The following is a 15,712-nucleotide window of genomic DNA, read 5'->3' on the forward strand; positions in this document are numbered from 1 at the left end:
TCAATCTGAGTGACCAGGGGCAAAGGCAGCAGTTCATTTTCTCTCTCTCTCTCTCCAAACAGCAATGTAGCAATGGGCAGTCCTGCAGTGAGGGGCGATGTGTGGCTCGGGACAAAAATCCAGCAGCGATGATGTGATCAAAGAGCTGGTGAAGTTTAATTTTTTCCGTGGCAGTGACATTATTCGCAGCCTGTGCTCTCTGGCTTGGTGCAGCTGGATCTGGGGTCCGCGTTGTGTGCACAATCAAATCAGTAATAAACCAGGGAGAGGGGCAAAGAAATTGTATTTAACATGAATTCCGTCTCTGGAAGCAAAGCTGTTTTTGCGAGGAATCGAAAGCATGTGGTGAGCGATTGATTTATTTATTTGTAGATATTGCAAATCGATTATAAATGTGTAAAGACAACTGCAGTTGGTATGAGTTGATCTTTTGGGGGAAAAATAAAAATGTGTTGTGTATTTTTTTAAATCAAGGGGACGGCGGAGAGTTATTCACCGACAAAACTGGCAACTTTCGCCCCCGAAATCTGGTACAGGAAAGGGTTTCAGATGTGCGAGGATTCGCGGACCGGCAACCGGCCGGCCCCCGAGGGAGCGGGAGCGGTGCCCAGTCCGGGCACCGCGTCCCCGGGTTCCAGCACCTCGTCCCCGGGCTCGTCCGTCGGCTCGGGCAGCGGCTCGCCGGGCTCGCTGGCCGCATCGTCTCCCGGCTCGTCCTCGTCGGGCACCGGCTCGCCGGGCTCCTGCGGCTCGGAAGATAAAGGGATCTGGTGCGAGAACTGTAACACCCGGCTGGTGGAACTCAAGCGGCAGGCGCTCAAGATGATGATCCCCGGCGCTTTCTCCAGCAAGGTATGTGTGTGTGTGTGTGTGTGTGTGTGGGGGGGGTGTGTGTGTGTGTGTGTGGGGGGGGGGGGGGGTGTGTGTGGAGGGGTGTGGGTGGGTGTGTGTGTGTGGGGGGGGGGGGTGGTGTGTGTGTGTGGAGGGGTGTGTGTGTAGAGGGGTGTGTGTGTGTGTGTGTGGGGTGTGTGTGTGTGTGTGTGTGGGGGGGTGTGGGGTGGGGGTGTGGGGGGTGTGTGTGGGGGGTGTGTGTGTGTGTGGGGGGGGTGGGTGTGGGTGTGTGTGGGGGTGTGTGTGTGTGTGTGTGGGGAGGGTGTGGGGGTGTGTGTGTGTGGGGTGTGTGTGTGTGTGTGTGGGGGGGTGCGTGTGGGGTGTGGGTGTGTGTAGGAGGGGTGTGGGTGTTCGTGTGTGGTTGTGTGTGTGTGGGGGGTGTGGGTGGGTGTGTGTGAGGGGGTGTGTGGGTGTGTGTGAAGGGTGTGTGTGTGTGGGGTGTGCGTGTGTGTGTGGGGGGGGGTTTGGGGGAGTGGTGTGTGTGTGTGTGTGTGTGGGGTGTGTATGTGTGGGGAGGTGTGGGTGTGTGTGTGTGTGGTGGGGGGGTGTGGATGTGTGTGTGTGTGTGGGGGGGGGGTGTGTGTGAAGGGGGGGTTGTGGTTGTGTTTGTGGGTGTGTGTGTGGGGTGTGTGTGTGTGTGTATGTGTGTGGCGTTGTGGTGGGGTTCGACACGTTCTACACTGGCACACTGCTCAAACCCCTCTCCTACACATTTAACACACTGTCCATAGCTGAAGGTTAGCGCGAGTTTTGGGGGGAACGATAGTATTTTATCGATCATAAGATTGTAATCGATTCGATTCCCCGCTTCTATATATATATATATGAAAAGTGTTTCGCCCGGAGAAAGACATCCATTAGAAGCGGATCGTTAACAATGTCACTTTATATGGGAGATTCCCCCTTCACGCTAAAAATTATAGAATATTCATGTGCTCAATATGTGTGTGTTTGTTGGAATGTTAATGCTTTTACACATACTAGGAGGTCAGAAATCTTCAGAAGTGGTGATATAAATTATTGAAATTCCTCTCGCTATACATTAGATATATATATATATATTCGGGTCCATCTCCGCTGTGAGCTGGCTGGCGGAAATTTAGTAGTAGCAGTATGTTCAAATGCAAAAATAATATTAAAAAGCCCCGCCGCCGCCGACAGCAGCGGCAGCAGTATGTGGTGGTTCCTCACTGCTGTGAACCATTTTACACTCCAGGTTTGAAGGCAAAAGAAAACCTGCGTGCGGTTTAAAACCGGCAGCGATGCAGTCGAAAGGCTGGGGTGACTGGAACGTGGGCTTGCATTCATTGATGAGAGTACGCGTGTGTATTTTATATGTATACATTGGCGAATTATTGCTGCTTAACTGGGCTGGCATTGCCGCGAGATGGAGTGTGCCCGGGGTGAGACTGGGTCTGTTACCGGGGACCGAGCGACTGTGGGCACTGCAGATCACCGGGTGGCGATTCCTGCCTTTCTGCCTTCCTTCCTTCATTCATTCATTCATTCCTACTGGCGCAGTACCTGATGCTTGCTCGATGCAGATGTTTTGCCTACTCCCAGCGGTTTTATGTTGCGCTCCAGACGGCTAACTATCAAATCAGATCCTTTCCCCATTAGCCCTGTTCTCTCTCCCCCCGCCCAATCCACATTCTCTCAGGTGGGAGAGAGGGGACGAATATTTAACAGAAGCACATGTTCTGTCCCCTTCCTTAATACCAAATAGGAGAATATTTGCACCGTGAAGGCGGCAGTAGTCAACTTGCAGCAGCTAGGGTGATTGCAGACAAGAGATTGCTGTATTATACACAGAAGGTTAAAGGGGCGGGGTTCATTACCAGCTGGCAATCGGTATTAAATTAAAAAATGGTATTTATAATTCTTTCATTTTTATATTGACTGTCATGTATGTATATTACACTGTACCCCGTTGAATGGGAGAGGCGAGTCAATGATTTTCTGAATTCAGACACCAGTCACACACATCCATACATAGAATCACACAGCACAGGAGGCCCTTCGGCCCATAGTGCCTGTGCCGGCTCTTTGCTAGAGCCATCCAGTTAGTCCCACTGCCCCGCTCTTTCCCCATAGCCCTGCATTTTTTTCAAGCATTTATCCAATTGCCTTTTGAAAGTTACCATTGAATCTGCTCCCACCGCCCTTTCAGGCAGCGCATTGCGGATCATAGCTCGCTGCGTTAAAAAAAAATCTAATCTTCCCCCTAGTTCTTTTGTCAGTTATTTTAAAACTGTGTCCTCTGGTAACCGCCCCCTCCCAGTGGAAGCAGTTTCTCTTCTATCCAGACTATCGTTTTGAAAACATGCTGTGTGCACAGACAGACACTAATAGTACAGCGAGAGGCGAGCCGATGGGGAACAGCACAGCACATGATCAGTGTAGCTATGTAAATCTCCAGGGACAGGCTCACATTCTCTGCGCAAAGTGACTCGGGGCAGGGGCCGCACGCCTTGGTTAACTGGCTGTCTGCAGTGGTGCTGCGGGCAGAGGTGTTAATAATTCTTCCCGGGGTGGGAGGGGGAAGGAGCGGGGCATGAGCCAGACCGCCGCGGCCAGGTGTCTGCAAACACAAGCCAGGTTACCCCCCCATACTGTGATTCCCCATCCATTGCAGGTCTGACGGTGCTAAAGTCCAGCTCTTATTACCTTGTTGGTGACACCCAGCCACCGCACATTATAATCTGAACGAATTGGCTCATAAACCCTCCCATCACCTCCCGAAGACAGGCCGAGCAGGAGTATATTTGATCATTCATTCTGAAACCTGGATCTCTGTGACCCTGTGGACTGGATCAGAATCACAGGGAGGGTTCAGTGTAAGGACACACATCCCCATAAAATCTAAATAGCAAGAGGTTTTTTTTCGGGCGGGAGACACACCCGGACATCTTAAGTGGGGGACCGCTGAAATGAACTGGCGGCCAGGTGATTTATGAAGCGGACCTCTTGTATTTCGACTGAGTTTAATTGATTTAAAACTCAATCGAAATACTGTGTGTGTGAGAATCTGGGCTCCAGGTTAGAGAAGCGGCTCTCTGATCAGTTTCTGCTATTCGGCCATGAAATCCCTCTCCCCCGACTCTCCTCTCCAACACTGTCCGCAAGGCGATGGGTGATAACTTCTGAACCCCTTCCTCTTTAAAAGGTATCCGGTCCATTTTAACTTGCACACAATAAGGCTTTATTTCGGGACTCTTCTTTCCTGCTCCTTTTTATAACCGCTGACAGCAATAGTGAAATGTCGACATTTCCGCGGGGGGCGCAGTTTCCCCGTCCAGCGGCACAACCTCATCATCAACATTGAAGCACAGCGAGAGATTGTGGTACAGTGACATAAGCAGCACCTGGACAGAAGGGGCTAGAGCTTCTATAACCGGCTAAAAACAAAAAAGGGGGGAAAAAAAGGGCCTTGTAAATGTCTGGAGTGTCACCCAGGTCGGGTGGCACCGTTTAATGTTTTATGTTTTGCAGGTGAACTCCAAAAAGAGTTTCTATAACCGGCTAAAATGTCCACTCTGTGGAATGTGAGTGTGTGAGAGTGCGTTTGTCTGTGTTTCTGTCTGAGTGTTTGTGTGTCTACGTGTCTGTATGTTTGTGAGTGTGTCTATGTATGTGCGTGTATGTTATTTGTGTGTGTGTATGTGTCTGTATGTGTGTATATGTTTGTGTGTACGAGTGTGTATGTGTTATTTGTGTGTGTGTGAGTATGTCGGTGTGTATGTTTATGTGTGTATGTTATTTTTGTGTGTCTGTGTCTATATATATATGTTTGTGTGTGTGTACGTGTATGTATATGTGTTATTTGTGCCTATGTGTGTGTGTGTCTGTATGTATGTGTGTGTTATTTATGTGTGTGTGTCTGTATTTATGTGTGTGTTATTTGTGTGTGTGTGTGTGTCTGTGAGTGTGTACTTAAAGCTGGGTTTTCACTTTCCCTGGTTTAATACACGGTTCTGTATATCTTTAGTGTATATGCAGTGTGCACGGACTGTTCCCTGCAGTCTGTGAATGTGCATTTCTCTCAGTCTCAGTGCAGCGTTCCCTTATCTAGGTCTCTTCCCAGTGCTATAACCACATTTAGCAACACATTAATATTGGAACGGCTGTTTTATTTTTTGCAATGTCTCCCTTAAGCACCTGTGTGACATAGACTTTGCTAAAATGCATGGGGAATCTTTGTCCTTGGAAGTGAATGGAATGCTTTCAAGCTATTGTACTTCATGAGAGGGGACGATATTAAGTGGAATATTGTAGCTGGAGTGGGTAGATTTATTGAAAAGCAATTGATGTGGATCTGACAAAGGGGCTCCCTCACCTGACTACAGTATGTGGAGTTTAAACTAAATTGATTCTGGTGAAATATTCAGGCAATTTTTCCAACATTTTCTGCTTGAATGATATCAGGTTGTGTTCTGCACCCACTGGCTAGTGCTTGATGTCACGGTGTTAATTCCTTTGACTTTTATTTAACTGTAATTGCCGAGGGAGTTGCTTTCTGATTAACATTGCTCGTTTTAACCCTGTGGTCACAGTCGCAGCATTATCACTTGTAAAATCCACACTGAACGTTAGCCGGTTCGCAAGATGGGGCCATTTAATTTGTGAAGATCTTGGTTGGTTGGGAACGCTGCCCCCAGTACCTCGGGTTGCAGCGGGCACTTCCCCAACCCAGTCAAGCGCCAGGGGCCGCCAGGTCGCTCGGATCTGCAGCGAGCAGACCCTGCCTGGGGTCGAGGGCCTTTGCCCAGTCCTTGGCTGGGTTGGTAGGTGACAGCAGAGGGTTGGTTCAATCGGGCATCTCCCCCACACTTGCTGCGACAATGGCTGCTGCCAACCGCCCACAGCCAAGAACGTGGCATCGATGGCGGTGGAGACGGCAGAGCACACTGGCACCGCCGGCTGCCTGGCGATCTTTCATGCGGACAGTGAATCGATAGCGGCAGCATTGTTGGAATTCAATTAATCCTGACATGTTTCTGGGATACTTAACTCTTTGTTGCCCATAGTTTGTTAAATAAAATAAAGGATGTGTTTCTCTACAGTCTTTAACTATTTTCCTGATGACCTGTCAGTGGATAAGGGATCAGGCGCAGGATCTGCGGCTGGTTGGGATTTGTGCCTGGGGCTCGGATGCCTTATTATAGTGACCCCCGCCAGCATGCTCCAGCTGAGATTAACTAACTCAGCGTGGACTAAGCATTGAACTTGGGGCCTGGTTTTATATGGCTCAGGACCACACCAGCTGGTGCCTTTAAGCACTGAGCTGGGGGAGGGGCACACATTCTTACAGCCAGACTCACTAGTGAAGTAAGAGGCCTTAAGGTCATTTTACATTCTAGAGTGTTGGATGGACATTGCTTAGTTGGAGGCCCACTACCTCTGAGCAGAGCACTCCCCTTTTGACTTTACATGCCAAACACAGATCCTTTATTGGGCCGGTTGGAGGGACAGTTGGAAGTAGCCCCAAATTTTCTCTGCCTCTGACTTCCACTGCCATGAAAACCTGGACCTCGGACTCCATCGGAGGCATTGTTTGCACAGTGCGCAGGCAGCGATCGTAGTGTTGCCCTGTCTGTGTAAAGATAGGTGTCAGCCATGGTTCAGTGGGTAGCATTCTCGCCTCTGAGTCAGAATTCGTGGGTTCAGGTCTCACTCCAGAGACTTGCAGAGTGCAAAATCTGAGGCAACACTCCCATCCAGTACTGAGAGAGTGCTGCACTGTCAGAGGTGCCGTCTTTCGGATGAGACGTTAAACCGTCTGTCCTCTCGGGTGGATGCAAAAGGTCCCGTGGTATCAATGTTCTCTCTAATTTGTTTTCTCGTGCACGGTCCCTTTAACCCATTTGAATTCCTGTGCACGCGCGGTTTCTTCCGGTTAAAAGCCGGTGAGTGGCCTGCGCAGGACCTCCAGACCGCTGTGCGGCTGCGCACTGCAGCGGGAATGTTGCATATCCATATTCTGAAGAAAAGCAGGGGCGATCTGGTCAACGTTTATCCCTCAACCAACATCAAAAAAGACACAGAATATCTGGTCATTATCACATTGCTGTTTGTGGGAGCTTGCTGTGCGCAAAATTGGCTGCCGCGTTTCCTGCATTTACAACAATGACTTCAAAAAGTACTTCATGGGCTGTGAAGTGCCTCGAGACATCCTGAGGTTGTGAAAGGAGGAGTATAATTGCAAGCCCTTTCTCTTTAAAAGCACCCTTTTTAATTGAGAGTTTGGTTGCAGTTGGAGAACAGTCAGAGGGAGCAACAACGGAAGATCACGGAGAGTAGTTCATTTCAAAAAAATAGCAACAAAGTGGCCTAATTTTTAATGACTGCCAAATGCTCCAGCAGGTTAGCATGAGGCCGATTAGAGAGTGGGCCAGATGTCCTGCAAGGTTAAACAGATTTTCCAAGGGGTGGGTGATGGGGGGGGGGGGGGGGAAGAAAAAAAAATGCACAAACGTAAATATTTGGTTCAGCAAACAGATGGTAGCGGCTTGCTAGAGGCTTGATGCTCTTGTTATTTTGCCAGTGGTGTTGCTGGTCAGTTTTGATCTCGGGTTTCAGGCATTAAGCTGGGCCCACAGCTTTTATGGCAGGTCAAAGCAGCTCATAAACTGAGACACGCAATTAAAATAGCATTCGCCAGTAATGACCCGTTCGCTAGTGGGGGGATGGTCACCAGTTGTGGTGATGTGACTGATATATTTATAAGGGTTTCTGCAGTCTGAATACATAAAACTCTACGCTGCACTGGTAATGTGCTTTGTCCTTATTTTTGCTGCTAGCTTCATTTTTTTTCCCTCCCCCACCATCCCTTGCTAAAAGTCCAGTTGATGCCATGTAAATTCCCGAATCAAGCGTGCCATCTGCTAATTAGATTATATAGAACTCCAGTGTTCAAAGCCAATCGCATAGAGTTCCAGGCACAACACTTCAATATACCAGTCTTTTTGTGTCAGACGTGGCTCAGTGGGTAGTACCCTCGCCGCCTGAGTCAGAAGTTGTGGGTTCAAGTTGCACTGGAGTGTCAGCACATAAATCTAGGCTGACACTAAAGTGCAGTCTTCTTAGGCGGTCCCTTGTATCGAGGATGACTTGCTTCCACACCAAAAAGGGGATGAGTTCACAGGTGTTTCAATGAAGGACCTGATATTCCAGGTCGCGAACCACATATTGAATGGTGGAAGATGCCTGTGCGTGGATTTTTTTAACGTGTGGTGGCCGTTGCACACCAGCCACCACATGGGCTTGTCAATACTCCAGTGCACTACTGAGGGAGCGCTGCACTGTCGGAGGTGCTGTCTTTTGGATGAGCCATTAAACTGAGGCCCCGTCTGTTCTCTCAGGTGGACAGAAAAATCCCAGGGCACCATTTCGAAGTAGAACAGGGGAGTTATCCCTGGTGTCCTGCCCAAAATTTATCCTTCAACCAGTATCACTAAAACAGATTGTCTGGTCATTATCACATTGCTGTTTGTGGGAGCTTGCTGTGCGCAAATTGGCTGCCGCGTTTCCCACATTACAACAGTGACTACATTTCAAAAAGCACTTTGTTGCTTGTAAAATGCTTTGGGATGTCCAATTATATAAATGCAAGCCTTTTCTTTTTTCCCAGTGAGGCTCAGTGGGTAAGTGCAGCCTCAGTGTGGAACAGAGCTGTGCCGATTATTAAGATACCAGGTTTGAGCCCTGTTTTGGGCTGAACTATCTGATCTCAGCCATGACAATTGAGGGGATCTTATAATTAATCTCAGTGCCATTGGGCTGGGGAGTGCAGAAAAGCAGCCTGGGATCCCGATCCTGAATCATCATGCAGTGAGTCCTGTTGGAAAATGTGCAAGTGTTGGTAATGATTCGGCTTTTGCCATTTACACCTCCTCCAGGACCAGCTTTACTTGGCCCATTACCTTTTGCCTTGCACCATCATCCCTTTTGTTATTTAATCTCTCCTGTCCTCCACCCTATCACAGACCTTCCCTTTTGTTCTTTCCTCCCCTCCCTCTTTCCCTGCCCCTGTACTTGCTTAAAACCTTCTATTTCTACAGTGCTTTTGACTTTGTGAAGTGCAGTGACTGTTGCAATGTTAGAAAGCGCTACACTTCTCTGTGGCAACAACATCCCGCAAACAGCAACGTGCTTTCTTTTGGTGGTTTTGGTTGAGCAAGTGATGTTGACCAAGGCATATGGTGTTCATAGAGTGCCTCGCTCCTTCTTTAAGATGCTCCTTAAAACGGACCTCTTTACCTGTCCTGATATCTCCTCCTGTGGCTCGGGGTCAAATGTGGTCTGATAATGCTCCAGAGAAGCACCTTGGGATGTTGTACTACGTTAAAGGTGCTATATAAATGCAAGTTGTTGCATGAGATATTTAACATCTACCTGAATCAGTGCAGTAGATAGATCAGACTTTGGTTGAATGTATCATCCACCCAAAAGTCAGCACTTTCGTAGGAGATTATCTCTGTAACTTCCTCCGACCTTCCAACCCTCTGAGAACTCAGTGCTCCTACAATTCTGGCCTCTTGAGCATCGCCCACTTCCTTTGCCCAACCTCTGGTGACCGTGCCTTTAGCCATACAGGCTCTAAGGTCTGGAATTCTCTCCCCAAACCTCTCCACCTCTCTCTCCTCCTTTAAGACACTGCTTAAAACCTACCTCTTTGATCAAGCTTTTAGTCACCTACCCTAATAGCTCCTTATGTGGCTCGGTGTCAAATTTTGGTTGTTAACGCTCCTGTGAAGCGCCTTGGGTTAAGGCGCTATATAAATACAAGTTGTTGTTGTACTCGAGGATGATGGTGCCAACAATGAGGGAAACATAAGTCCGTGATAGATGTGTGCTTTGATGACTAAGCAGGCCGATACCTGACAGACACAGGTTTGTTACTGCTCCAGTGAAGTGCCTTGGGATGTTTTACGACATTAAAGGCGCTATACAAATGAAAGCTGTTGTTTGATGGCATATTGAATAATGCACTGTTATTTCATTTACATTTCTTTACAAACCAAAATTGACGGATTTGTATTACAAATTGCATTAATGCTTTTGAAAAGACAATTCATTATGTGCCTGGATAATTTGTTGGGCATCAACATGGCATTGCTCATTAAGTTGTCATTTACAATGTAGGCCCATGTTTAATGCATTTACACATCCTGATCATGCTCAGCTCCTATTGGAAAGGCCCCAGTATCCTGCTACTTCCCGCTAGTTTTGACTGTCCGCATTGTAGTCATTTTCTTGTCAATGTTAAAGGTGCTATATAAATGTGCCTGTGTCTGTGCAAATACAGAGGCTGCACTCCAGGACATAGTCAACGTATTTACTGAGGCGTACGAAAGCATGGGCCTTTTGCCTTTTGCTAAACATCCGTAAGACAAAGGTCCTCCACCAGCCTGTCCTCACCGCACAGCACTGTCCCCCAGTCATCAAGATCCACGGCGCGGCCCTGGACACCGTGGACCACTTCCCATATCTCGGGAGCCTCCTATCAACAAGAGCAGGCATCGACGATGAGATCCAACACCGCCTCCAGTGCGCCAATGCAGCCTTCGGTTGCCTGAGGAAAAGAGTGTTTGAAGACCAGGCCCTCCAAATTGCCACCAAGCTCATGGTCTACAGGGCTGTAGTAATACCCGCCCTCCTGTATGGCTCAGAGACATGGACCATGTACAATAGACACCTCAAGTTGCTGGAGAAACATAGAAAATAGGTGCAGGAGTAGGCCATTCGGTGAAATATCACCAACGATGTCTCCGCAAGATCCTACAAATCCCCTGGGAGGACAGGCGCACCAACATCAGTGTCCTCACTCAGGCTAACATCCCCAGCATTGAAGCACTGACCACACTCGATCAGCTCCGCTGGGCAGGCCACATAGTCCGCATGCCAGACATAGAAAACATAGAAAATAGGTGCAGGAGTAGGCCATTCGGCCCTTCGAGCCTGCACCACCATTCAACAAGATCATGGCTGATCATTCCCTCAGTACCCCTTTCCTGCTTTCTCTCCATACCCCTTGATCTCTTTAGCCGTAAGGGCCATATCTAACTCCCTCTTGAATATATCCAATGAAATGGCATCAACAACTCTCTGCGGCAGGGAATTCCATAGGTTAACAACTCTCTGAGCGAAGAAGTTTTTCCTCATCTCAGTCCTAAATGGCCTACCCATTATCCTAAGACTATGTCCCCTGGTTCTGGACTTCCCCAACATTGGGAACATTCTTCCCGCATCTAACCTGTCCAGTCCCGTCAGAATCTTATACGTTTTTATGAGATCCCCTCTCATCCTTCTAAACTCCAGTGAATAAAGGCCCAATTGATCCAATCGCTCCTCATATGTCAGTCCAGCCATCCCTGGAATCAGTCTGGTGAACCTTCGCTGCACTCCCTCAGATTAGGAGAACATCCTTCCTCAGATTAGGAGACCAAAACTGAACACAACATTCCAGGTGAGGTCTCACCAAGGCCCTGTGCAACTGCAGTAAGACCTCCCTGCTCCTATACTCAAATCCCCTAGCTATGAAGGCCAACATACCATTTGCTTTCTTCACCGCCTGCTGTACCTGCATGCCAACTTTCAATGACTGATGAACCATAACACCCAGGTCTCGTTGCACCTCCCATTTTCCTAATCTGCCGCCATTCAGATAATATTCTGCCTTCGTGTTTTTGCCCCCAAAATGGATAACCTCACATTTATCCACATTATACTGCATCTGCTAGGCATTTGCCCACGCACCTAACCTGTCCAAGTCACCCTGCAGCCTCTTAGCGTCCTCCTCACAGCTCACACCGCCACCCAGTTTAGTATCATCTGCAAACTTGGAGATATGACACTCATCTAAATCGTTAATGTATATTGTAAAGACCTGGGGTCCCAGCACTGAGCCCTGCGGCACTCCACGAGTCACTGCCTGCCATTCTGAAAAGGACCCGTTTATCCCGACTCTCTGCTTCCTGTCTGCCAACCAGTTCTCAATCCATGTCAGTACATTACCCCCAATACCATGTGCTTTGACTTTGCACACCAATCTCTTGTGTGGGATCTTGTCAAAAGCCTTTTGAAAGTCCAAATACACCACATGGTGACATGATAGGTCCAAGTCAGCATGGATTTGTGAAAGGGAAATCATGCTTGACAAATCTTCTGGAATTTTTTGAGGATGTTTCCAGTAGAGTGGGCAAGGGAGAACCAGTTGATGTGGTGTTTTTGGACTTTCAGAAGGCTTTCGACAAGGTCCCACACAAGAGATTAATGTGCAAAGTTAAAGCACATGGGATTGGGGGTAGTGTGCTGACGTGGATTGAGAACTGGTTGTCAGACAGGAAGCAAAGAGTAGGAGTAAATGGGGACTTTTCAGAATGGCAGGCAGTGACTAGTGGGGTACCGCAAGGTTCTGTGCTGGGGCCCCAGCTGTTTACATTGTACATTAATGATTTAGACGAGGGGATTAAATGTAGTAACTCCAAATTTGCGGATGACACTAAGTTGAGTGGCAGTGTGAGCTCCGAGGAGGTTGCTATGAGGCTGCAGAGTGACTTGGATAGGTTAGGTGAGTGGGTAAATGCATGGCAGATAAAGTATAATGTGGATAAATGTGAGGTTATCCACTTTGGTGGTAAAAACAGAGAGACAGACTATTATCTGAATGGTGACAGATTAGGAAACGGGGAGGTGCAACGAGACCTGGGTGTCATGGTACATCAGTCATTGAAGGTTGGCATGCAGGTACAGCAGGCGGTTAAGAAAGCAAATGGCATGTTGGCCTTCATAGCGAGGGGATTTGAGTACAGGGGCAGGGAGGTGTTGCTACAGTTGTACAGGGCCTTGGTGAGGCCACACCTGGAGTATTGTGTACAGTTTTTGGTCTCCTAACTTGAGGAAGGACATTCTTGCTATTGAGGGAGTGCAGCGAAGGTTCACCAGAATGATTCCCGGGATGGCGGGACTGACATATCAAGAAAGACTGGATCAACTGGGCTTGTATTCACTGGAGTTCAGAAGAATGAGAGGGGATCTCATAGAAACGTTTAAAATTCTGACGGGTTTAGACAGGTTAGATGCAGGAAGAATGTTCCCAATGTTGGGGAAGTCCAGAACCAGGGGTCACAGTCTGAGGATAAGGGGTAAGCCATTTAGGACCGAGATGAGGAGAAACTTCTTCACCCAGAGAGTTGTGAACCTGTGGAATTCTCTACCACAGAAAGTTGTTGAGGCCAATTCACTAAATATATTCAAAAAGGAGTTAGATGTCGTCCTTACTACTAGGGGGAATCAAGGGGTATGGCGAGAAAGCAGGAATGGGGTACTGAAGTTGCATGTTCAGCCATGAACTCATTGAATGGCGGTGCAGGCTCGAAGGGCCGAATGGCCTACTCCTGCATCTATTTTCTATGTTTCTATATTTCTACATCCATTGGTTCTCCCTTGTCCACTCCGCTAGTTACATCCTCAAAAAATTCCAGAAGATTCGTCTAGCATGATTTCCCTTTCATAAATCCATGCTGACTTGGACCGATTCTGTCACTGCTTTCCAAATGCGTTGCTATTTCATCCTTAATGATTGATTGCAACATTTTCCCCACTACTGATGTTAGGCTAACCGGTCTATAACTACCCATTTTCTCGCTCCCTCCTTTTTTAAAAAGTGATGTTACATTAGCTACCCTCCAGTCCATAGGAAATGATCCAGAGTTGATGGACTGTTGGAAAATGATAACCAATGCATCCACTATTTCTAGGGCCACTTCCTTAAGTACTCTGGAATGCAGACTATCAGGCCCCGGGGATTTATCGGCCTTCAATCCCATCAATTTCCCTCACGCAATTTCCTGCTTTATAAAGATATCCTTCAGTTCCTCATTCTCACTAGACCCACTGTCCCCTAGGACATTTGGAAGGTTATTTGTGTCTTCCTTCGTGAAGACAGAACCGAAGTATTTTTTCAATTAGTCTGTCATTTCTTTGTTCCCCATTATAAATTCACCTGAATCCGACTGCAAGGGACCTACATTTGTCTTCACTAATCTTTTTCTCTTCACATATTTATAGAAGCTTTTGCAATCAGTTTTTATGTTCCCTGCAAGCTTCCTCTCATACTCTATTTACCCCCTCTTAATTAAACTCTTCGTCCTCCTCTGTTGAATTCTAAATTTCTCCCAGTCCTCAGGTTTGTTGCTTTTTCTAGCCAATTTATATGCCTCTTCCTTGGTTTTAACATTATCCTTAATTTTTCTAGTTAGCCACGGTTGAGCCACCTTCCCCGTATTATTTTTTACTCCAGACAGGGATGTACAATTGCTGAAGTTCATCCATGTGATCTTCAAATGTTTATCATTGCTTATCCACCATCAACCCTTTAAGTATCCTTTGCCAGTCTATTCTAGCCAAATCACGCCTCATACCGTTGAAGTTACCTTTCTTTGAGTTCAGGACCCTAGTTTTCGAATTAACTGTGTCACTCTCCATCTTAATAAAGAATTCTACCATATTATGGTCACTCTTCCCCCAGGGGCCTTGCACAACAAGATTCCCAAAGCAAGTGCTCTACTCGGAGCTCCTCCATAGCAAACAAGCCAAAGGTGGGCAGCGGAAACACTACAAGGACACCCTCAAAGCCTCCCTGATAAAGTGCAACATCCCCACTGACACCTGGGAGACCCTGGCCCAAGACTGCCCTAAGTGGAGGAAGTGCATCCGAGAGGGCGCTGAGCACCTCGAGTCTCAACGCCGAGAGCATGCAGAAATCAAGCGCAGACAGATGAAAGAGCGTGCGGCAAACCAGTCCCACCCACCCCTTCCCTCAACGATTATCTGTCCCACCTGTGACAGAGTCTGTGGCTCTCGTATTGGATTGTTCAGCCACCAAAGAACTCACTTCAGGAGTGGAAGCAAGTCTTCCTCGATTCCGAGGGACTGCCTATGATGATGATGATATAAGTGCATGTTGTTGAATTGCCGGATTGCCGTCCTTGATTGTACTCTCCAGTCCTGCCATGGGGCTTGAACCCACAACCTTCTGACCTGGAGGCAAAAGCAGCTGAGTCTAGTTGATGCAAATTGGAGGATTAAAACAAACGCCAATATGTAATGTTGACCTGAGGCTGAAACTCTTATTCTTTGATTAGCACATTGAATGCAATCTTTATTTGGCGCATACCTTTAAAAAAAAATTCAATTACAGTTTGGGTGATTACATGTACTACAATCCTATACATTGGTCTTGTATATTAGCCTGCCTCCAGTTTTAAAGATAGTTTCTAGGAATTCTGTTTCTTGGCAAAGTAGCTCGACAGAGACTAGGCTAACAGTCCAGTGCAGTGCTGAGGGAGTGCTGCACTGTCGGAGGCGCCACTTTTCGGATGAGATATTCAGCTGTAAAGATGTGAGATGTTGGACATAAAGAATCCCATGACACTATTTTGAAGAAGAACAGGGGATTTCTGGTCAAATTATGTTTAGCTGCAATTCTAATCGTGCCCTGGGGTAATACAGCATCAGGCCTGTAGAGGGAGCTCTTTTGGAAAATCCGGTTTTGATTGACGTTGAAAATGTTTGAAAGAAAATGGCTGTCTGAGGTTATTCTGTAATATTTTCGCATGTAGTTCAGTAAGCGGAGCCCTAGATATTGCAGGTCCATATATATCCAGTTTACAGGTCCATATAATCCAGCTCCTTGAACGTCAGGACAGTTTGTACTGTAGCTGGGCATGTTCAAATGAAAGTAGAAAATGCTGGAAACGCACAGTGGGTCGGGCAGCATGTGTGAAGAGGAAAGACACTTCATCAGAACGGAAGATTA

At 47.4% G+C, this 15,712-nt stretch overlaps 1 protein-coding gene across 1 annotated transcript in view; it reads left to right on the forward strand.

The window, feature by feature from the left end:
• The first annotated feature begins 291 nt into the window (after positions 1-291).
• kif26ba (kinesin family member 26Ba) overlaps positions 292-15,712 on the forward strand; it is a 525,292-nt gene continuing 509,871 nt past the window's right edge. The window contains exons 1-2 of the mRNA XM_070888651.1: positions 292-342; positions 475-852. Coding sequence (XP_070744752.1) covers positions 292-342; positions 475-852 — 429 coding nt within the window. The remainder of the gene's footprint in view (positions 343-474; positions 853-15,712) is intronic.

This window comes from Pristiophorus japonicus, chromosome 9 (assembly GCF_044704955.1).
Source record: "Pristiophorus japonicus isolate sPriJap1 chromosome 9, sPriJap1.hap1, whole genome shotgun sequence".
Lineage (NCBI taxonomy): Eukaryota > Metazoa > Chordata > Chondrichthyes > Pristiophoridae > Pristiophorus > Pristiophorus japonicus.